This window comes from Malaclemys terrapin, chromosome 8 (assembly GCF_027887155.1).
Source record: "Malaclemys terrapin pileata isolate rMalTer1 chromosome 8, rMalTer1.hap1, whole genome shotgun sequence".
NCBI classification, from domain to species: Eukaryota; Metazoa; Chordata; order Testudines; family Emydidae; genus Malaclemys; species Malaclemys terrapin.
The window spans coordinates 9,516,829-9,541,166 of record NC_071512.1 but is presented as its reverse complement, the minus strand read 5'-3'; the positions used below and the strand labels follow the sequence as shown (position 1 = coordinate 9,541,166).

The following is a 24,338-nucleotide window of genomic DNA, read 5'->3' as shown; positions in this document are numbered from 1 at the left end:
AATATGATAAATTTGTTAGTCTCTAAGGTGCCACAAGTACTCCTGTTCTTTTTTTAGAGAAAGGTAGCACACTGAGCTTGGGCACTTCATGCTTCACAAAATCCTCTGGCCAGCCTAGGTGCCCAATAATAGGTTTCAAAGGGAAATCTCAGCCATGCCTCCTCAGTGGAAAGGCCAGTCACCATGATCTGGGGCCCTTAAGGAGAAGGAGAGGAAACTGGTGATGGAGGAAGTATCCTCCATAGAGAGCCCATGAAAATTGCATTAAAAAAAACGAAAAAAATTCAACACAGCCCTGCCTATGTACTTCAAAATCATGACCTAGAGAAACCAACCCCTATAATGTTCACCGTGATCACAAGACAGGCACATGACTCAAGGGTTGTGATGCAAATACAGTAAGAACATTTTTCTTTTATTAGGAAAAAGATGAGAGGGCGAGAGGGGACGGTAGAGGCAGGACAACTGTTAGGATGATTCTCAAACCTCTGCCTGAAAATAAGACAGACTGACCCCTGAACAGGTTGGCTAAGATTTTCTCAGTGCAGTTAAAGCCAAACCCTGGCACCAACACACCCAGCGCGAGAGGGCGACCTGTGCAGTTAGGATCATTGCAGGAGCCTACAAAGGAAGGGGTCCTTCCCCCGATGCGGCTGAACCACCCCCAGCATTGCCAGCTCTCCTGAGTGGTTGTGACCTCCACTCTGCACATGTATCTCAAGGAGCATGTCCCTCACCCTGTTGTAAGCGGACATAACGGAGAGTCTGAGAGCAACCTCTACGCCAACCAACTTGAGACACGGCGCCTTCAGGTCTGTAGCAGTGACCACTGACGAGGCAATGCTGCAAGCACCAGGTAGGTCACTCAGAACTTGTTACAGGTTTTCAAATTTTTCCTCATTCTTCTCAGTGGAGGATGCTTCCACATGTACCATGTAAAACAGGATAGAAAGAAGGTTCGTAAAATGATTTTTTTTTTTTTTTTTTTTAATTCTGTGGACTGCAGAGGGAATTCTATGGGAGTCTACGTTCGATTTCCAGGACTCGTCAGTCACCACAACAATTTAGTTTATTTATATCAAACTGTGGCCCTGATCCTGTAATGGGGCTCCAGGTGTAGCAAGAGTCCATTTGTGCAGATCAAGTTGCGAGATCCGAGCCTGTTTATGCTGCATTAAAAAAAATTAAAATCCCATCCCTGCACCTCAATACAGCTGAGCCTCAATGTCACAAATCAAATTGACCAGGAGGAATTTCATTAGTCAAGTTTTATTCAAATGAAAGCAAGTGTATTGGAAACTATAATGTAACTTCCTGTTAAAGTTCTAAGTGTTTCTACGAAAACCATTTCTCGAGTTGTTTGCCAAAATGGACAAGATATATGTCAAGTGAATCACTTCACAAGAGATTTGGTCCTTGACACCTATGCAAAAAAATGACAGGTTTAAGGAATCAACCAATTGACTGTCGTAGCATCAGCCATTATCCTGACAGTGTTTTACAAAAACAAAACTCTGCATCCAGGTAAACTCTTTCACGCTCTTCCATTATTTTAAAATTATTTTACACCTAAAACATACAAATTAAACCTTAACATTTCCTTTTTGCCACTGCAGAGGGACATAAAATAATTTATAATCTCATAACCAAAGATAAGAATAGAAAAAAGATTAATGAATTCATTTAGCTTACTTCCACACTAGAACACATAATATATCCCCAAACACTGTTGTTTGGAGCAACAGATTATCCTAACATGGATATTTAAGTGCCTATGCCATTTTGTGTGTCTCTGTTAAAATCAATGGTGTAAGTGCCCTGACATTAGATATGAATCCCCCCAAAGTTTTAAACCACAAAATGGTTGATCAGTAGGCACCACAGATTGCTGAATGGTTTACCTTGGTCTTCAAATAGCACAAACAAGAGAACAGTAGTCCGCTTTCATTGCCTTGTCACACAATGTTGCCAAGTGTCTTTATGGTAATTACAGAGCTTTACCACTATATATAGAAAAAGGATCTAGATAAAATAAATGAACAGAAAATTGGTTTTGATCACCCCAAATTACCTATTGATCCCAAATGGAAAATGTGGAGCTGATTCAAAACTCACTTTAAAAAAAACAACTAAAGACTTGAGGCAACCAATTATGTTGGAAGTGACTTTGCATTTGCACATAAGTTTTAGAAGTACAGTCCTGGGTAAACATCTTGACAGGCATTTGTCTGCAGGAAAAGCCGTTAGGCTCTGCGTATACATCCTAGATCCAAAGAAGGCTTCCTCACTCACCGGGGCCCCAATGAGCCACCCTCAAGGAATCCAAGGGTACGTCTAAACTACAAGCATTACAACAGCACAGCTACAAGCTTTCTGTCACTGTAGAAAATCCACCCCCTTGAGAGGCAGTAGCTAGGTTGACAGAAGAATTCTTCCACTGACCTAGCAGTGTCCACATCAGGGGTTAGGATGGCTTAACTACATTTCTCAGGGGTATGAATTCTTCACACCCCTGAGCAACACAGCTAGGTCGACCTAAGTTTTAGGTGTAGACCAGGCCTAAGGCCCTGACCCTGCAAAGGGATCAGCGCTCAGCTTGGAAAGAAATAAAAAGGGCCTTGCAAAACCTCCTGCCGTTATCAGATTTGCTTTCATAATTAGGTTTGGGCTCCAACACATCTCCCTACATTACAACCCAACCAACTGCAGCATTCTGTTCATAGGGGACAGACTGAAAATGAAACTGACTAGAGTCAGCCTGGTTTCCTTGTCTGAGCTGAGTGAACAGGAAAGATTAAACCCACAGCAGAAAAGGAGAAAGTTGAATTAGACGTTTAAAATTCTTTGTAGATTTAGATTATTTTTTTTTAATGTTGTTCGTAGCAATTGAGGTAATGAGATCATTTTAAATTCATAATGTTGAACCCAACAGTATCCATTTAATGTGTTAGAATTAACACGAGAGCAAAGAGAATTTATCCCACCTTAGTTACAACACTGAAATTTCTTGTGCAGAAAATGTTCAAATTCACACCCACACCACAGCTGGCGAGAACTGCCTTAGAGTGTAAGAATTCGATACAGAATGGAACATAACGTCATCAAGGACAATAAAAAGTAATCCAAAAAGTCTTAAAAATTATCTTATAAAAATATTTACATTAAAATTTGTTCGCTCTAAAGCTACATTTTCAGTCCTAAAAAAAGGCAATATTTGAAACGATCTGGCTCAAGTGCTCAGAATTAATACAAACATTAGACCACACATCCAGTAAGACAACTTCAAAAGCATATTTAGGGGATCTTACAAGTGGCTTGACACGTGTTACAGACGTTAATATTGCATAGCTGAAAAACGAGGTCACTTGACTTGCATAATGCTGCAACGTTAGAGAAGGAAGGACAGAAGCATCATTTCCTATGGATAAGGAATAGCTTTGGAGACGAACACACAATTAGTGATCCCTGACCAACCAGCAGGGTCCTAGCCATGTCCAGTATGCACCTGGGGCTAGTGGTTTTCCTTAGGCCACGTGTATGTGTAAATGCCATTTTAGAGCAGCAATAAGACACCAACACCCACTGTTCCAAAAGAAGAGTGCACCTCTTCCGTAGTGAACGAGGCTCAACCTTTCATCTTGTGCATTATAACCCCAGGTGAGATGTTCTCGAACTACTAAAAACGGACTGCCATGGGCTATGGAGTTAATTTAAGAATTACTTCCTCTTATGTAGTATTGGACAGAGCTGAAGTGTAATGGCCGGTGAGTAGCTATTTAGGGATGAATGCCGATGGGTCCGTCACGGGCGACAGGATCTCATTTGTCAGGGGTGAGGATGCGTCTTAGGGCCTGAGCCAAAGCCCGCTGAAGTCCATGGAACGACTCCCATCGATTTCAACGGCTTTTACATCAGACTCCTGGCGAGCAAGTTATGGAGCCAACACATAATAGTAAAGCATCAGCTGGCAGAACCATGATTTTTACTAATTTCACTGAGTTTGTTCAGATATACGGATGGTAGAGCGTGGAGCGAGGGGTGGAGGAGGGTTTATGGGACGCTCTGCTTTCTTGACTTATTTCCAGAACCCCCTCACCCGACCCACAACCCCCCAGCTGCCAGGATCAATATTGTATGCAGTGTAGTTGTAGTCATTGGAAAGATGTGCTAACTACTGATGCTAAACAACCTGCTCCACCTTGCTTATCGCTCTGACACTCCGAGTACCTTTCCCAGAGCTCTGTGAGGCTACAAAGCTTGTCTCTCTCACCAACAGAAGTTGGTCCAATAAATGGTATTACCTCACCCACCTTGTCTCTCGAATACCAATGTCGTCATTCCAGTGGACAGTTCACTTTTAGCTTTACAACACAGAGTGAGTGGATGCTACTGACCTTTCCCTAGTGAGGATCAAATGCACCACTCATATGCCTACGCAGTGCTCCCATTGAAGTCAATGGGGCTAAGCCACAGGCATCCAGGTTAAAGGGACACTGTCCACTTGCATTTTAAAGACTACTTGGGCTTGTCTACATGGAGACTTAGTGCACAACAAGACAGGGTGTAAATCTACAGTGTACTAGCCTGCTGGGCACGCGGACCCTGCCCCATGCACTAGAAGTTCCTTAGTGCACTTTGATGTCACAGCCAGTGAGCGCATGGCAAACGAATGCAGTGCAGATTTATACCCCAGTTTGCCATGCACTAAGTCTCCATGTAGACGAGCCCTGCATTTTAAAATATTCCACTTCCTGATCAATCTCCCTTTAAAATCAGCACATCATGACTTGTTTTTATATTCTTTAACAAACATTTTAAAGGGTTTTTCTACTTCCATGTTGATGTTTCTAAGAGCAAGGAAGATACTGAAAGCTTTTTGAGGAAGGAGATATTGAAGGCTTGTCTACATGGGAAAACTGACTGGCAGAATTATAGCGGTATAAGTATTCCGACATAGCTGTAGTGGTGTAACTCCCGAAGTGAATACTGTAATGCAAGTAACTTCTTCAGTATAGCGTAAACGGCCTCTGAAGCAATATAAGCTACACTTAGAAACAGTCACTTATTCTGGAATACAGTCTGTGGGGGGGTAAGGTTCTGTGGCCTGCAATATGCAGGAGGTCAGACTAGATGATCATGATGGTCCTTTCTGACCTTCAAGTCTCTGAGGCTACGTCTACACTATGGAGGGGGAATCGATTTCAGATACACAAATTCAGCTACGGGAATAGCATAGCTGAATTCGACGCATCTGATCTGACTTACCCGCTGTGAGGACGGCGGCAAATCGACCGCCGCAGCTCCCCTGTCGACGGCGCTTACTCTTACCTGGGCTGGTGGAGTACGAGCGTCGATTTCGGGGATCGATTATCGCATCCCGACGAGACGTGATAAATCGATCCCCGAGAGATTGATTTCTACCCGCCGATCCGGGCGGGTAGTGAAGACAAGCCCTGAGTCTATTTTGGGAGCTATACCATTATAGCTATGCCAGAATAATAATACTGCTGTAATTCTGCAGGTCCATTTCCCTGTATAGGAAAGCTCTGACTGGCTCTATAAGGGAAAACAGCGAAACTGACTCTACCAAAAGTCCTGTAAAATGCACAAAGTTATGTGAGATGGGGGAAGGGGGGAAAACCTTTTATTTCACACACACACACCCCCGACCTCCAAACAACTTTCAGGGCCCCCCAGGTGTTACTTTTAACTACAGCAGATACCCAGAAGTGTCACACACACGATTTGCAAGCTGACTCCATCCTTTCAAAGGGAAAACAAACTAGCAGGACTTTGGTACAAGTGAGATTATTAAAAGTCACAGCAGAGCCCAGCTTTCACTATTTAAAATCCCTTTTTGGAAGGATCTTATAAAGGCTCCTGCTAACTACTTGGTATGGATGGAAGAAAGTATTTAACACAGAAAACACTTTAAAAACGAGAACAATGGCACTGAAGAATACGATTTCCCTCTTCTGGAAGCGTTAAGACACTGTAGGCATTTTATCTTGGTCTTTAATCACTTCTTGGGTGAGGGGAGGATTATTTGGCTGGATACAGGTGAGACGTGTCAATGACTCAGTAAGACACACCCTTATGTTTAAATGCTCTGTTCCGAAATGGCCTTGAAATGCAGGACACAGAGGTATGACTTTCTTCCTTGATTTTTAGTTCGAACAGTACATGTTTTATGGGAGCAATAAGGCCCTCCAGAGCAGCATGTTCCTGTGGGATTAACAACCTTTGGGGGGGTGGGGTATTCACCTTTCTCTGGGCAAGCCATTGCCCAGCACATCCTATCCTGTATATAAAAGCAGCTATGTGACTAGCAAAACAATCATCCAATGTACATCTCCAATCATATCATAAGTGTGCTAGGGATACATACAGTTGTCCAGTGACATATATACATGTGACTGAGACAGAGTCAAACACAAGCCAGCACCCCGGTCCAGTATATTTCTGATGATTGGTGGTTAGAAGATTCCACTGTCAGTAGTAAATTCCAGGAGCAGTGAGTAAATAGCTTAACTCAAGGTGTGTACAAAGTATCAGTAGTGAAGACATTCAGTATATTGGTTTTTACTCACATGCCCTACAGTAGCGTTTTGTTTCACACACGAAATTCAGTCTCTCCGGTATCAGTTTAAGCACAATGTTTATCCCAGGAAACCGGCTGATCAGAGAGAATTGATTGCACCAAGGACAACAAGCAACACCTTAGGATTGGCACGTCGCTGCACTATCCACGGAAGGGGAAGTTCTTAATGCAGCACTTGCCACGCTAGGAGTTCAACAGCAATAAGTTGGATTCAATCAGGTGTCAGGCCTCTCCTCGAGAACACCCACGGAGATTCACTTCACTGCTGCTCCTTGCATTAGCTGGAGTAGGTGTCACAATGGTTTATGAATCACAGCCACACCTGTTGAGAGAGCGGACAAACAGACCTCACATAAGCTTTGGCGCAATTGCTGGGTTGTGCTGCAACAAGCACATGCTGCAAAGCCCAAGACCAGCAGTCAGAGCGTGCAAAGAAAGTTGGTGTCCCCAATTCTGTGAAGAAATCCTCTCCAATGGAAGCCCTGTGGGGCATCAAATGAAAAGACCAAGTGGCCAGGAGGCACAGTCCTCAGGTTAAGGAATAGACCCTCCTTGACCTAGTAGGGGCAGCTGGGCACATATTTGGTAGCTGGCATGTCCCAAGTTCTGTTCCCACCTCTTCCCCTGACTATTTACCTGCATAACTTCTTCCAGTGCTCATATTTGTTGGCAGTAATGTCCATTTATCAGTGACAGGATTATAATACTCTACAGAGGCCAAATTGCAAGAACCATCATCTCCTCCAATCACATAGAGTAGCCCATTCACAGCACACACACCTACGAATAAAACGGACACACTGTTAAACTCTAGATACTATATTCTACTACACCCCTCACGCTCCATCTTTTCTTCATTACAGGCGCCTGTACATCCAAAATCTTGCATTTTAACCGTGTGCACACAGTACCATTAAATACACCCACATGACCGAAGAAACAAATGAAAATACAGACAGAACACAAACAGTGGTTACCTGCATTTCTTCTACACATGTTCATATCTGCAACTTGTTTCCAGGTATTTGTTCCTGGATCATAAACCTCCACACTCTTCCTCACCAAGGGACCATCGTGCCCTCCAGTAGCATATAGCTGTCCACTGAGAACACCGACGCCTGCCAAGCAGAGAACAGAATTAGCCAGACCCGGACAGGACAGACATTTCACATCGTTAGCACCGCGAACTTAATAGGCCTGCCTCGTGTGCTGGGTTAGTCGTGTCCATACTGCGGACCACCCCTGGAGAAAGAGCGCGAGAGGGTGGACACCTCCCTTCCCATTCCGGATTGTGGAACAGCATGACTGCAGCTATAGCAGTTCTGTATACGAGCAGTCACGATGGGGAGGTATTTACTGCATATTTAGCTCTCCCCCTCATGTGCATTTGCCTTTTTGAAATACAGGTTAATCACATGGTCTATTTTTTGCTCTTCATTTCTTCCTCTCTCCCAGCTATTCTGTTCCCGCAGCTTCTTTGTCTGCTGGTCTCCATATCCTTTGCACCGACCTTCTTGCACTTGGTTCCCTTCTCCCTCTTCTTCTGGTCATGATGCCCCAGCTACTGAAACCTCTTCTCTCCCTCTTCCTCCTGTGCATACTGCCTGGATGCTACATTCTCTTCTCCCATGGCTCCTCTTTTAACCTTAACATAGCTGCAGCTGCCCTGAAGAGAGACAACTAAGCCGGCTCCTCCTTGTCCGCCACTGTGTTCGCAGGCCCTCAGGCCTTGACCCTGTAAGGGAAGCGGTTGAGCCGGCCTCATGTGATCAGCCAGCTATAGGCACTGTACCAGTGGCCACAGACTGAGGCCGGGAGCCACTGGTTTAGGTGCCTTTGACAATCCATGTGAATTAGCACATCCAGCAACTTATTCTCAGCAGCAGCTTCAAGACCAGTCAAAATGAACCAGCCAGAATGTTAATAAAACCAAGACGGACCCAAAATGCACTAGCCAGAGGCTCCACCCCTCCATCTCGGCCCACCCCCCATGCCCTAGCGGTCAACACATTCAGGTTGTTTGGGGCAAGAGAAGGAGTTCTAAAGTCAAATGCCCCCCCAGGGAGCTCCCTGCTAGCCAAACCCTCTCTTTTAAGCCAAGCAGGCCCCTGCTCAAGTGCCTCTAGTGATTAGCAACTGTAGTACAGCGACATGGGGAGAGGAGCGGTTTTAGGCAAGCAGGTCCCAGGGTATTACAAAGTAAATCATCACCGTCTTAATCCAATCAGCAGCAAGTTCCGATCCTAGAACACGGCTGTAACGTGCACCTCCGCCAACGGCAGTTTCCAACGGAACGAAGCTGCAGCCCCCACCTTTACCTTAAACAAGGGTCCCACTGGTTTTTATTGTGTTCTTGTATTTCACCCCAACAACTTGCTCAGTTAGGGGCCTGACCCATATCCCATAGATGTCAATAGGACTACACTGGCCATTGCATTAGATTTAGGATGTGCTGCAGTAACTGATGGAAAAAAGCTAACAGCAGGAGAGAAATTAACCAGACTGAACGTGAGTAATAAAAGGCAGAGACAACCACCTCTACAGAGGTGGTAGCTGTGCGGTCCCTGACCTACCAACATCATTTCTATCCTATCTGACCTCCGTTCTAGCCAAGCGGGCCTCATTCACAGGTATGCCCCAATCCCTACTACACACCTGGGATGGTTTGGACCCCCTCCAGCTGAGTCAGAAGAAGGTAACACAGACTGTTGTCAGCAGCCAAACAAAACTACCCTAGCCCATGGCAACTCTCTATTACATACTGTATTTAACCTTTGCTCGCCAGAGAAACAAACCTATCAGCAATATTAGGCCAAATTCCAGGTTCAGTGGAGTAACTCTGGATTTGACCCAGCGTGTGTGTTCTGATACTGTGATTATTGGGAGACAGTGGGAAATGGGCAGAATCGTCACTAACGAGAAAACGTGTTACACTTGGAAATATTCACACTGGAACTGCAACACTTTCCAAATAATTTTTTTAAATATTAAGTGCAACCAAATGTTAAAGAAGCTGGTTAATTTATTTTTCCTCTCCTAATCTAATAAAGTTAGAAATGTCCCATCCAGCCTAAAACTGCCTCTGCACCTGCAATGCCTGTAGGTTTCCATCTGCATCAATGCAGGGTATGTCAGATCCAGAGAGAGGACATCCCTTTCAGGAATGAATGGGATTCTTTACTGTTGACCTAGTACACGGAAAGAGGCCTGCTGATGCGCTGCCAGAATACATGTATTTTTTTAGTCTGTACAGGGCCTGCAACTAGCAATCAAAATTAAACTGCAACTATCCGGTATACAGGAGTACTTGTTTCCCAAAGAACACTAGATGGCAGCATTGAGCCAATGATGCTGGAGGCACTGAATGTGGTTTTATTTATTGGAGTAGTGTTATACTGATAGTCACTTTTTATTGCTCTAAGTAGTGAATTCCATTACTGGCATTTTCCCCTGAGAAGAGGAAAATTCACTGCCTGTTTTGGTAACTGCCATAATTTGCTGCACCTCATATCCAGTTGAGGAAAAGAAAATTAACAACAGTATTCGGCAGGAAATTGAGAGCCTGTTCAGAATATTAGAGACTGTATTCCTTCCTCTGGGTTTAGTTTTAGAAGTACGTTTAAAGCAGGATTCCCAGAACAGTCAGTTTAATAAGGAAACTTCACCAAAAGCAGAGATTCATTATAACCAGAATTGCTATAAACAAGGAACGTCAACTGCACATTGCCATGGGCTGAAAATGTGGGATATTCATTCTATTTCCCTGTAAGACAGGGTGGGGCAGGTTCAGTGGCCATGCACAGAGATGTAAAGCTCTTTTGCTGACTCCCCCTGATGTCAGACCAGGTGGGCAGAGAGAGGTCCTGCAGAGAAGAGTGCTACAACCAGTCAAGCAGAAAATTCTTCCTGAGGCTTATGCACGGTTATTATTTCAGCTAATAATAAAGGCAAGCCCCTAGGAAAGGGTTGACTTTGGGCCCTAGTCAGAATGCATTTCCAGTGCTAGGAGCAGGGTGGGAACTGCACCTTAAACATAAATTTCACTATGTTCACATTCAGCAAAAGTGAGTTTCCACTGCACATGTTACACCATAATGATAAAACTTCTATAGCATCTTTCATCCAGAGATACAAAATACTTACGCACTGTGGCTCAGCATTATTATCCCCATGCCAACAGACTAGGAAAAGGCACTGAAGTTCAGTAGCAGTCAAGAATGGAAACAAATTCCTTGTTCCCTGTCTTCCACAATCCTCTGCCTGTCCACTCACTAAAAACTGTGTCGAGATGGAGCGCTCATTAAGCTGAAATAAACTGCTTTAACTCGGTTTTTAGGTCACTCGCTGCAGGTGAATTTTGATCGATGAAACACCTACTATACAGTGACCTATGGAAATCAAGAGGAAGCCCACAGGACAAGAAATGAAGTGGTGGAAGGTGCAAGTGATGGTATAGTCAGAGCCTGACTTTCTGGTCCCAGGGTGAGTTTGCAGGGCTGGCAATTAGAAAAACTGTCTTTTTTACCATACGGACAAGGCAAGTTTGATATGGAAGCTACTCAAAGACAATAGTCGTGATGCCATTTCTCAGTCAGAACTAGCAGCCCAAGAACGCACCTTCTTCACTTCCTCACCATGCAGTGACCGGGAATAAAAGCCAGATGTATGTGAATTAAATGCTGCCGAGAAGCGGGAAACAGATTGATTGATTTATTTAAAGGTGTCTCAGAATCGATACCTGCACCGCTGCGCCGAGTGCTCATATCAGCAACGTAGGTCCATTCATTTGTAGCCGGATTATACTGTTCTACGGTACTAAGGCACTGACGTGATGCTCCATCATAACCCCCCACAGCATACAGCTTACCTGCAAGAAACAAACACGGCACAGACTAATCAGAAAGAAATGGGTGCATTCAGTATCTGCTGATAATAGGGTACATCATCATCAATCATTTGTAGACTACCGTAGTGCCTAAAGAACCAATTGAGATTGGGGTGCCATTGGATAGGTCTCTCTTTGTGTGTGTGTGTGTGGGGGGGGGCACTCTAATACACAAGGTAGAGCATATTTACAATTGATGTGCCCATTTTTAAGTGGCTAACACTAACACTGTCTCCACAGGGAAATGCAGGAAGATGGGATCCCAGAAGGCTGGAGTTCTAATCCAGTTCTACCAAGTGATTCACTGCACCAGATTCAGAGGTAGTGTGAAAACACAATCAGACCCTCAGACCTACTAACACCCACTTTATGATGTATAAGGGACTCTAAACTGCTGCAGCTGATACACCCAGGAACCCAGGGAGAAGGTGTCCATTTAAAGCAGGTTTTCACCTGCTTTAACCTTACACATCCTTATGTCCTCCCATTCAGTTGCTAGATTTTCTGTCTGTTACATACTTTATGCTAATGTATGATCCCTTATATTCACTTAGCCAAATGCAGAGGTGATGCGTAAAAGCAATATACTGCAAGCTACATATTAGTAAATGGGCATGAATCTAACTGATTCAGAGGGAGACTAAGTTAGTGTAACATGCACCGTAAAGGGGGCAGAACTATGTGGAAGTGTCATCTATTTAGGACACTATCTCAACCATGAATTTGGCCGGTTATGTTGCCTTGGGAACAACATTCCAATTTCTCTGCTTTCGTAAAATGGAGCTAATATTTATCTCACAGTGGTCTTACACAGGAGCTAAATTACATTCACTTCAATAGCACCTTCTGGTTTGAAAACACAGTGCAATATTTAAGATGCCATGAAAGCGATAAACACAGAATAACCTACTCTACTGCAACAGGCTATGGTTAAGAAACACTAAATCCCTATTTTGAAGAATCCTCGCCAGTCGAAAGTGAGCTGATGTTGTAACTGCAGCTCAAGGTTGTCTGCGCCTTTGGACTGAGCGTATAGCATCATGTTGTGCTGATGCATGCCGGGGCCATGTGTACGATTGGGACCCCCAACAAACAAATGGAAAAAAAAAGTGACCAGCATCTAGCGATGCTGCATCCCGGAGCAGCATTGTCAACAAAATAATAATTAAACTCTACCCTCAGTTTTTGCCCCAAACCCTCCTGAGGTGAACAGGATTACAGTACTTACAGTCTGTGAGGTACAACATGGACCTAAATGGGTCGCTCACCCCTTTGCTCTGTGACCCTCCTGCTGTCCGTTTTTACAAATCAGTCTGGTCTTTTCCATCTTCTTTCCCTAATGGCTTTACAACTAAGAGGATGCAGGCTATTTTCCTTCTCAGCGTTAGCACATACAGCGGGGTCCCAGCCACAAATCCTTACATACAGCACCACTGACTGTGACCACGCACATGAGTAACTGCTGACTCGTACAAGGGAGAGGTTCAAGAACCAGAACCAGCACCAGTCTTTTGTTCCTTCTATCCTGTTTCATACTAAGAAACACTGGAAACCTGTGTCCTTCCAGAGGGTGACTCTGGTAGTGACTTTGTTAGTGGGAATTATTACATCTTTCTCAATGCTGCTCCTGGGTAGTATCATCAGTGGGTAACTGCTGGAGTCTGGGGATTTATGGGTATTTTTAAGAGTGTGCCACAGGTGCTGAGAGCATGCCCTTTGGTTAGTGCACTATACATCTCAATAAATAGATACTGTCTAATTTCACTTTAAACACCCTCCAATAAGCCTTGCCACCTTTCTCCAATTTGCCATGTAAAGCATTTAATTCTCCTCTTTGTTTTAATCTCAACAGTACAGGGTATTGAGCTCACCCATATCAGAGGGTCCCTGAAAAGCCCTTTGTACCAATGGAGTCTCAAATTAAGCACAACTGAAGTGTGGTGGGGGCCCATGCACCAGTCTGAACCTCGCCTAATATGAACGCTAATAAGCCTGTCTACACTCAGGTCCTGGAGGACACGCAGCCTTTCTTCCGACTGGTGAAGACTGGATTAAGTCAAAGTCAGTCCCATCACACTTCCCTGGCAAGATCAGTTTCCTACACTTCCATACGTGCATGAGTTATTGTTGCTGTCTCTTTAGACATTTCATACACTTATTTGTGCAGTTACGTCAACCCAGCTGGTGTTTTAGGTTAACACATCAAAGCAGGAAATATTTTGGTGCTATGCTCTACCAAGGTAACATTTGTTGGTCTGCATCAACTATTAGTTATTGTCAATAACTGTAGGCACCAGGTCAATTTTCATCATATTCAGTCTCTGTTGCTAGAACTCTGGGGGTATTGTTTAACTCTGGACAGTGGCTTAAGCCCTATATCAAATTTGTTATTAGCTCCTGCTGATTTAAAAACTGTTCAACTCCAAGACACTTGGCTATTTTTGCTCCAGAGGGTCTACACATGCATTTGTTTTGCCTTGTTTAAAAGAAAAGTTACCATTGTATTTCTTAAATCTCTGTTAAGCACTTGAACTGAGTATGACCCACTTTGGCTTTTCATAAGTATCAGTTATCAGAGGGGTAGCCGTGTTAGTCTGAAACTGTAAAAAGCAACAGAGGGCCCTGTGGCACCTTTAAGACTAACAGAAGTATTGGGAGCATAAGCTTTCGTGGGTAAGAACCTCACTTCTTCAGATGCAAGTATCAGTGTTTACTAAGCACATCATAAGCATATGAATATGCCAATAATTAAGGAAATTATTATTAAACTCCACAAGCAGCTAAGCAGATTTTAGCCGCTCTATCACTACTTAAAGAGAAACTGACTTTGGTTCCTCTCCTTCTCCGCCTCTCATTTAAAAAAAAAAATTTCCAATCCCTTCCCGTTTACTGGCCAAACCAGCCCATTTGCAATCCCAGGAACTGGAGTTTGTAACATACTGGGGCTAACTCCACCAACCAATCGCTACACACTGTACTAATGGGAGACAGCTACAACTCGCTGCAATTAGGGCTACATAATAAAAACATTGCCACCAAGTTCCACAGAATGGAAAGAAATTCATATTCTAAAGTGATTGTTCCCCTGGATTCTAAGCAAGGTAAAATGAAATCAACCCACTTGGCACCAGATCTCAGGACTTTCATACTTACATGTTCATGCTGATGGCTGTTTCAACAAATGCAACTGTCCCTTCTCCTTCCCTGCCCCATTCCTGAGCTGGCATGGTACTGACATTTGTTACTGTAAATTCCCCATTTATGCGCAACGCAGGATGGGCAATGCAACACGTGAGTCCGATGCAAACAACTGCAGAATCTTATGATTTTGTTGGCAGTGCGCCCCCCCAACTAAGGTGCCAGGATTTTTAACTGCGCTTCAGCCTTCAGTTTGGAGGGCAGATTTTTAAATGTCTTCTTCTTGCGATTGCCATTGTCTATCACGATGCCTGCTGATGACCACAACAGAAACACCCTCACGGTGCCTTGTTTCACTGGCCAGAAGTGTCTCAGACGACGTTATTGTCCCACCAAAAAACTAAGAATGCCCCACGCAAAGCAGGAAAGGTGACCAGCTGCAGTTGGGCCCAGCATCAGTATCAAGATCCCGTGCCATGTAGCATGGATGGCAAAACATACAGTTTTCCTACACAACAGAGAGACTATTCAAAGCTGCAGCAATTCAGTCACATTAAAAAAAATAATCTTTCCCAATGAACAAACCTCTAGAATGCAGCTTTTAGAAACTGGCCTGGCTTGTTCCTGTGCTCATCTGGCAGCAGGTTACCTCAGGGATTGTTTGGACAACAGCTCCTGCCCCTTCGCTGCAGGAACTCAGACTTTAACCACTTGGGTTTTCGTTTTAAATAGTAGTATTCAAGTGACTGAAATGGCTGCTATTATTCTTACCCTCCACAACTCCAACTCCAACACTGCTTCTTCTTGTGTTCATGGGAGCCACAAAAAACCACTCATTGGTTTTATAGCTATAGGCCTCTACTGATGCCAGACCTAGTTAAAAAGGGGATACATAGGTTTTCTAATTAAAAAGATTAGCATTGTACTGTTCTCCCCCTTAGGAGATGCATTTCCCCTGTGACCTAGACTGAAGTTTCCCATGGTTATTAATTCCCTTCCCGCCCCCATGGCAATTGCGTGGCCATTTTCCTGCGAGGCAAGGAAAAGCAGGTTGGTACTGGCCCATCAGTGCTGCTCCTTCTGCAGCCAGGAAGATTACAATTGAGCCTTGTCAGATGACTCCCCGTCCCAGGGCTGCTGCCACGGCTAACGTGCTGGAGTAAGAGACTGGATCTGGGGCCTAGACCCCAAGCTCTTCAGCTGGGATAGTCCAACAGCAAAATGTCCTTTCAAGCAGCATTAAAATCAATCCAATGCAAAGATTTTAAAACTGCCCCTTTAAGTCCTCTGAGGTTTGCTCATCACAAGCTTGTAAAGGTAACTGGGAGCTTGTCTACATTGCAAAGTTATACCAGCACAAGCTAAGGTGTGAACTGAAACCATTATGCTTACATTGGGATAACAGCCAGGCGGGCATTCTTATTCCGATACAAGACAGCTTTGTTTTGGTTTGGCTTTTGTTACTTTGGCAAGGGTTTAAAAAGCCTCTCTTATTCCAGAATAAGTGTCCACACAGGGAGTTCCACCAATATAACTATATTACAGTAACTATGCCAGTACAACTGGTAAAACTCGCCTGTGTAGACAAGCCCTTCGGGAAGGGCAGAGTTAGTTTTGCATAAACACCCAAAATCTGGATGCTTATCTGAACTTTCTGAAGCGTGTGGGTCTCAGAAATACAGCTGGAAATACAGCAAAAGCAGTCTCCTGCAGTAACTTCAGCACTTTCCCTTCCAGTCCTGGGCAGAACCTGGAAGCACTGAAGTGTGCAAAATAGAAGGACAAGGAAGGGTGTGGGAGAAGCGACAAGCAAGTATTTCACCTTGACACAAGTTCAGAGAAGGCTTTTGTTTAATCCAAACCAGTTCACCCATCTCCATTTAAAACAGTAGGAAACTATGGTCAATCTGGGGTTTGAACTAGAGCTGGTCAAATACTTCAGAACATTTTTGTATTAATGTTCATTCAAATTCTTAAATAAGGCTGCTCTGACTGCATTTGTGCTGCATGTTGTGATGACTTTCCATGTATGTTCTAAGCGAACCGTTTACTGGAAAGAACATTTGCCTAAAAAAGGAAATTGTTAGTGTATACTAGAGAATAGTTACAGAAAGCTAATTCTGAGTATTTACACCAGAAAACTGATTCTAAAAAGAGAAGTTTTAATCTAACCCAAACAGGAAAGAAAACAAGACCATATGACCTCTGGCAAAACCAAATTAACAAACACAGTTGAAAATTTCAGTATAAAATAATTGCATTGAACAGCTCACCTGCAAACTACAGCTCAAGAAATGTTTGCAGAGATCACGGTGGACAGGATTTCAGAACAATTAAGGTATTCAAGAAAGAGGCAGAGTTTTTAGAAATGAACTATTTGCTCAGCTCTAGTTTGAACCATTCAAGCACAACTGCAAAGCGAATGTAACTATTATTTCATAGCAAAAAAAAGACCCCGCCAAGAATACCGATACTTTCCAACAGTGAGCTGCCTCTGAATCAAGCACTTTAAAATATCTCCATCATTCCCAATCCCATCTTCAGTAACTAGATCTACTAGCAAATCAGGATTTTTGCTGCTCCTGTGGATGGTCACTTAAAAAAGTGAATGTCAGTGAATCACTTGCCTTGCAATAGCAAGATCCCTACAAAAACCAAAGATGTTTGCTATGAAAACATTTCCTTTTAAAGCGTCAGATTCTTGTTGAATAAATTCGTACTTTCTAGAGGAAAAAAAATAATAAGCACAAGACGTCAAAACACAATGCTAGAAACGTAGGTGTGGAGAACTGGTCGGAACTAACTGCTGTTTTCTACTGCGAGGGAATTTGCCATTCAATGGCTGCACTTTCAGCAGAGCTCTGCATTCCCTGTGAGGGACCTGGAGAACACAGAACTAGTACAATATCCATTTCATTTGGCTGCCTGGCTTTTGTGCAGTAACATACCAGTGCTTCCATCAAATCCGCCCACAGCATATAGGAGTTCATTCAGCACAGCTGCCCCCAAAGTGCTTCGTCGTTCCTGCATGCTGGCAATTGACGTCCACTGATCCTTCACGCCATCATACACGTCTACAGTTCGCACTCTGAGAGAGCCGTTAAACCCCCCGACCGCATAAACGTTGCCTGCCATAAACACCACACCTGTTAGAAGGGGAGAGAGACTTAAGTCTCCGAGTTAGGTTTAGAGATCAGACCGCAGCTACGGGTAGCTTGGAAAAGAGATGCCATTAGATGGCTTTGTTGGTATTTGTAACAGAGAAGGGATGAATAGGACATTTGCAAATGTTTAGCATTTACTTGCGCTATATGACCATCAGATCTGAATAAGAGACCGTACAGATTGTAGGGAAAATAACGCACCACACACACACACACACACAAAACCAGGGGGAACCTGCTAATTCTGAGGTGGGTATGGGACCCAGCTAATTTCAAGGTGCCTCAGAGGGGGAGAAAAGTATGGATCCGGAAGGCACTTCTGGATGGTAGGGTCAGTCAGATCTCCAAGGACGAACAAGTTTCAATCCCACATATCTCACCTCTGCTAGGAAAAATCCCTTCTCTTTCAAACTGCAAGTCCAGCGAATGACCTCTGTTCCCAGCTCTTTACTGGAATGCCAGCAGGTAAAATTGGCTCCCACTGTGAAGCCAGGCCAGAGGAGATGGAAGGAATAGCATAGAGGAAGTAGTGGGGAGTGAGGTGGCTTTGTGCCCATTTGGGGGAGTGAAGCCTTCTCCTGGATCTTGGTGGGAGGCAGAGCTGTTGGTGGCTGGGAACAGAGAGGGGTTGAATACACTTCTGTCCCCTAAGGAATTTAGCAGGAAAATGATAGAGGCCACTGGACATGTTCCACTTACCTGCTCTGCATCTCCGGGAGGGAAGCTCAGCTATCTGCTCCCACCGATCCTCCTCAAAATCGTAACACTCCACACTTCGGATGGCTTTGGGCGCTTGCCCACCAACCACAATCATTACCTGGGAAGGAAAAACAAGAGAAGGGAACCCCTTAGGTCAAGGACCGTTTACACAGCGGGCTGCATCCTGCAAAATAAAAACTGCTACCAGAACCTAGTCAAAGTGAGCTATATTGACGGCTGAGGGGCTGTCTCTGCGGGGAGAAGGGGAGATTTTTCAAAGGCATAAAAGGGTTGGTCCCTTTGGGAATCTGCCCCTAGAGAACCTATACGCCTGGGAATACAGCTTATTACATACTGTTTAGGGGGAAAACCTACAAGGAAAGCAGGCTTTTGTGCTTATGCTGACTTCAATAGACATCAAAAGATTTCCCCTCCCACAAGCTGGTCTGCAAGCAGTTTTTTGGCTTGCATCAGGGTGCTTCAGCCCACCAATTATCATTCCTCAAGCAACCCAACTGGGTCAGCAGAACTTCAACGGCCCCAAAGACTGCCCAAAGTTCTTTGCATTCTCCCCCTCTGGGGGATGGGATACTTCCCCCTTAGGAAATCTTGCTCTATGGCCAATCTCTATGGAGTTGCTGTGCCCTTTTCCCTCACTCTAATGCAATCCCTACATTTTCAAATCCCCACTTATGGCTCTTACTCAGAGGCCACAAAGCACCAAAGTGGTTCTTGAGGGACAGTTGGTGAGACAGAGGTGCTCTCTTTTGGTTGGACTGGATCTCTGGGATCTATGCCCAGACGACAGGTTAAATACCACAGTTAGTAGTATTGCAGAACTATGACTGAAATCGGTCTCTGTACCAGATGACTGGAAGGTAGCTAATGTAATACCGTTTTTTTAAAAAGGGCTCCAGAGGCAATCCTGGCAATTACAGGCTAGTGAGCCTAGTGTCAGTGCCAGGCAAATTGGCAGAATGATAGTAAAGAAGAGAATGATCGGACACACAGGTAAACACAATTTGTGTGTGTGGGGTGGGGGTGGGGGGAAAGAGTCAACACGGCTTGTATCAGGGGGTAGCCGTGTTAGTCTGTATCTACAAAAACAACAAGGAGTCTGGTGGCACCTTAAAGACTAACAGATTTATTTGGGCATAAGCTTTCGTGAGTTAAAACCTCACTTCTTCGGATGCATTGAGGTTTTAACTCACGAAAGCTTATGCCCAAATAAATCTGTTAGTCTTTAAGGTGCCACCAGACTCCTTGTTGTTTTTAACACGGCTTGTGTAGAAGGAAGTCAGGCATCACCAATGTGTCTGAATTCTGAGTCAACAAGCATGGGAATAAGGGTGATCGAGTCAATATAACGTATTTGGGTTTTCAGAGAGCCTTGACAAAGTCCCTCACCAAAGGCTCAAGCTAAGTAACCATGGGATGAGAGGGAAGGTCCTCTCCTGGATCAGTAGCTGGTTGAAAGATAAGAGACAAAGGGTATGAACAAAAAAGGGACAGTTTTCACAATGGACAGAGGTGAACAGCAGGGTCCCCCAAGGAGACCTGGGCTGTTCAACATATTCATGAATAATCTGGCAAGGAGGTAAATAGAGAACTGGCAAAGTTTGCAAACAATACAAAACTATTCAAAATAATTAAGTTCAAAGCAGACTGTGAGGAGTTAGAGAGATTTCACAAAACTGGGTGACTGGGCAACAAAATGGTAGATGAAATTCAGCGTTGATAAGGGCAAAGTAATGCATATTGGAAAACATAATCCCAACTATCCATATATAATGATGAGTTCTAAACTAACTGCTGCGAAAGAAAGATGTTGGAGTCACCATGGACAGTTCTGCTCAATGAGCAGCAACAGTCAAAAAGGTTAATAGTTCCTAATATACTGTTAGGAAAGGTATAAAAAAAAAAAGACAAAATATCTTACTGCAACTGTATAAATCCATGATGCACCCACACCTTGAATACTAAGTCCAATTCTGGTCGTCCCATCTCAAAAAGGATATAGTGGGACTGGAAAACATTCAGAGAAGGGCAACAAAGATGACCAATGGTGTGGAGCAGCTTCCCTAAGAGGACAGACTAAAGATTAGGCCTGTTCATTTTAGAAAAGAGACAACTAGGAGGATATGATAAAGGTCTATAAAAATCCTGAATAGTGTTGGGGGGGAGGGGAGGGGAGAGAGAATGAATAGAGAAGTGTTATTTACCTTTTCACACAATACACTAACCAGGGGTCACCAAATTAAATTAATAGGCAGCAGGTTTAATACAAACAAAGGAAGAACTTTTTCCACACAACTAACCTGTGGAACTCATTGGCAAGGGATGTTGTGAAGGCCAAAAGTATAACTGGGTTCAAAAAAGGAATTGGATAAATTCAGAGGATAGGTCCATCAATGGTTATTAGCCAAGATAGTCAGCGACTCAACCCCATGCTTGGGGCAACCGTCAACTTCTGCCTACCAGAAGCTGGGAATGGAAGACGGATGGATTACACCATAACTACCCAGTTCTGTACATTCCCTCTGAAGCTTTGATATGGTCTATTGTCCAAGACAGGATACTGGGCAAGATGGACCATGATCTGACCCAGTATGGCAGCTCTTATGTTCTTATGCAATCGGGATTTCCCCATGGACTCTCCCTCAAAACCTTTCCCACTGCAGCAGAAGAGTTGTAAAGAGACCTAGAGATTCAAGGAAATCCCCCATTCCCACCCTGCCAAGGAAAAGGAACCAAAGGGAATGGAAATCGTTAGCCTTTAAGGGAGGAAATACATATTTGAAGGCTAATCAGACATACTCCTGGCTGGACGTCCCATCTCTCAGGACTGTCTTAATAGAATTTTCTCAAATGACCTCTGAGGATTCTTTTTCTAAGTCTATCCCCCATTTTGTAACCCTGCTTAATCCAGCAGCCCATCACCTCATTGATGTATTTATTGCCCATGTGCCTTGTCACATTTACCTTTGTCATGCATAAACCAATGCAGCATTTCTTATCCCACCACAGACATGCACAATGCACCAGTGCTCTAAGTGGAGAAGACCTCAGTGTCGTTTCAGTGGCCAGACCACCGCTTATTTGCGGTTTTCAGAGTTATGCTGACAAAAGTTGATGCTGATAAATAAGTGAAGCACTCCAGGTAGACCACTCCCCCAGAAAGCACCATGTCTGTGTAAGGGATTAGAGTATTACAGGGAGTCTCAAACTTCATTGAACCGCGATCCCCTTCCGACACCAAAACTTACTACACGACCCCAGGAGTGGGGACCGAAGCCTGAGCCCGCCCGAGCCCCACGGCCCAGGATGGGGGGCCAAAGCCTGAGCCCCACCACCCTGTGCGAGGGAGGGGGCAAAACTGAAGCCCCAGGGCTTCAGCCCCAGCAGGGGGCCTGTAACCTAAGCCCTGCCACCTCAGGATTCGGTCCCAGGGTGGTGGGTCTCAGGCTTCAGCTTTGGCCCTGGGCCTCAGCAAGTCTAAGCCAGCCCTGGCAACCGCACTAAAATGGGGTCCTGACTCACTTTGGGGTCCCGACCCACAGTTTGAGAACCACTGGATTATTAGGTCTGTCTGTGGATTGCAGTGTGATCCTTGTCAGCTTCTTAAGATCTCTGGTGCAACATGTGCACGGATACAAATCCAGTGCATTTTAAGTCTAAATTGCGTAGATCTTAGTAAACTTTATATTGATCAACAGCAGGAAAAAAAAAAAAAATCAAATCCCAATGCATTTTCTGAAGCCCCCGAACTACACGTTTCTTGCACATGACTTGTGTTTCGGAACACGGGAACATTCCCGATGAGAGCTCAGCAGTTGATGGTTGCCCATAGCAACCAAGCGGCAGCGGAACCCAAGCAGATTTTTGAAACAGTCACTGGCTCCTTCATTGAGAAAGCAGTTTGATTTGTGCATTGGTCTGAATACATTACTTCTTATTCTTTCCAGCTATTGAGAGTGAGATTTATTCCTCTTATCACAGCACAGCATGCCAGCAGGAGCAAGCATTACACAAGACAACTGTATTTTAAGAAGGCTGAGGAGTTGGCACCAAGATAATTAGCCTTGGAACAGACAAACAGCATGCCGGCGGAATAAAACAAAACCCGATCTCTTATTTCTAAGAAAAAACTATGTAGCCTAGTATGTAAAGGTCCTGAGTTCAAGTCCCAGAGGGTCGGGGTGGAATGGGATGGTTAGATAACAGTCTAGAAGTATTTACAGGGCATAAAAAACAAGGAAAGAGCTCTTCTGTATAACTATTTAATGTAGAAGCAATAGCATGAAATTGAGGTGACAAGGTAAAAAGTTATTAGGAAACATTTCCTAACAAGGGTGACCTATAATTGTGGACTATATTCCCAAGGAAAAGGGTGGAAAGCTATGGAGCTTAGGACACTTAAAACGAGACGCTGACAAAGCAGTGGAGATTATACAGAAGGAAACAATCCCACATTGGTAGGGGCAATAAACAAGACCATATGTAGTTTCTCAATGAGGAAGGTCCAGCAGGATCACAACCTCCCTCCCTTTTTTTACGGCTAGATAGAAGGCAGAGGTGGGGGGCCCGGCTAGTAGGTTTTTCTTTCGTACTTTGGGGTCATGGTATAGAAAACCTTGAGAACCTCTGAACTTGCTGACCTCAAATCTTTTCCACCTCTCGTTTCTACAGTTCTATGATACAGGCGCATGGTCCGTAAAGGACAGTGACACATTCATCATGACAACCCAAAAGGTAGAGTCTGTAGATTAATTCCTATCAAGAACCACAATATGTAGGCAAATACGATGCGCACACTATAGAACTGCAAATTAACAGTATCCACAATCCAGCAAATCAATATCTGAATACTGCCTCCTGAGATAAAACTGGTACACAGTCTCACGAAATCTAGCGTCCTATGGTTATATCTGGAGGAATAGGCACGTGATTTGACATCTTACAGTCTGAAATTCTCATTAATAACTTCAGTTTTCTGTGCAAGCCGCCTGTATGCTTTGGGGATAGGGTAGCATTTTTCTTCTCCATCTTTTTCTTACTAATGAACATGGATGCAGAGCAGCGCACAGCTCCCATATCAATACAGGGAATCTGAGTTATTTTTGCTTGTGCCGCATCTATTTTTAGTCGCTGCTCAGAATCTGCTATGAGCCAGTTTTCGGATAAGGTTGTTTTTTTTTTTTTTTTTTTGCTATATCAGGCTCTGCCTCCAACATGCAGATGAACTAATGAGAGCTAAAAGCACCATATCCCTCTCCAACTGGACAATATCCATGCTGTTTCACTCAGCAGAAATCTCAGCCAACACTCTGAGCACTGTAAACCTCTGCCTATCCCATGGACCAGCGGTTCTCAATTATAGTCCCAAGGCCACCAGTTGCCCCCACAACACTTCTGGTGGTCTAGAATGAAATATTTTGAGAACCAAACAGTAGGAAATTGGAACATAGGAACTGCCATATTGGATCAGACCAGTCTACTCCAGTATCATGTCCCTGATACTACAGAGAGTACCGCAGGAGGATGCAATAAAACCCTGTAATAGACCACTATGGAATTACTTGCCCATAAAGGAAGTATCTTCATACCCCTCATTAGCTAGTGACTGGCTCATGCCCCAATGCAGAAGGTTTTCTAGCTCTTCTAAAAAACAGCTAGCCTGTCTAATGGAACTGCTGCTGTTCTCGTTATGCATGTGAGTGTCGAACCCTATTTTTAAATGGTCATTTCAACTAGTTTCCCTCCTACGGAAATTAGGCTCGCTGGTCTGCAATTCCCAGGATAAACGCTAGCTATTTCTGAAGACAGGTAGAATATTTGCTACCCTCCACGC

The 24,338-nt window shown here is 44.1% G+C and overlaps 1 protein-coding gene across 3 annotated transcripts in view; it reads right to left on the bottom strand.

Annotated features, from left to right (window-relative positions):
• Positions 1-2,919: 2,919 nt before the first annotated feature.
• The window catches only part of KLHL3 (kelch like family member 3), a 112,178-nt gene continuing 90,759 nt past the window's right edge, over positions 2,920-24,338 (bottom strand). For all 3 annotated transcript variants that reach the window (XM_054037467.1, XM_054037465.1, XM_054037466.1), the window contains exons 9-15: positions 18,488-18,605; positions 17,573-17,770; positions 15,396-15,497; positions 11,340-11,468; positions 7,579-7,719; positions 7,238-7,381; positions 2,920-6,923 (exon numbers count right to left, since the gene is read on the bottom strand). In XM_054037467.1, coding sequence (XP_053893442.1) covers positions 6,895-6,923; positions 7,238-7,381; positions 7,579-7,719; positions 11,340-11,468; positions 15,396-15,497; positions 17,573-17,770; positions 18,488-18,605 — 861 coding nt within the window. In that variant the 3' untranslated portion in view covers positions 2,920-6,894. The remainder of the gene's footprint in view (positions 6,924-7,237; positions 7,382-7,578; positions 7,720-11,339; positions 11,469-15,395; positions 15,498-17,572; positions 17,771-18,487; positions 18,606-24,338) is intronic.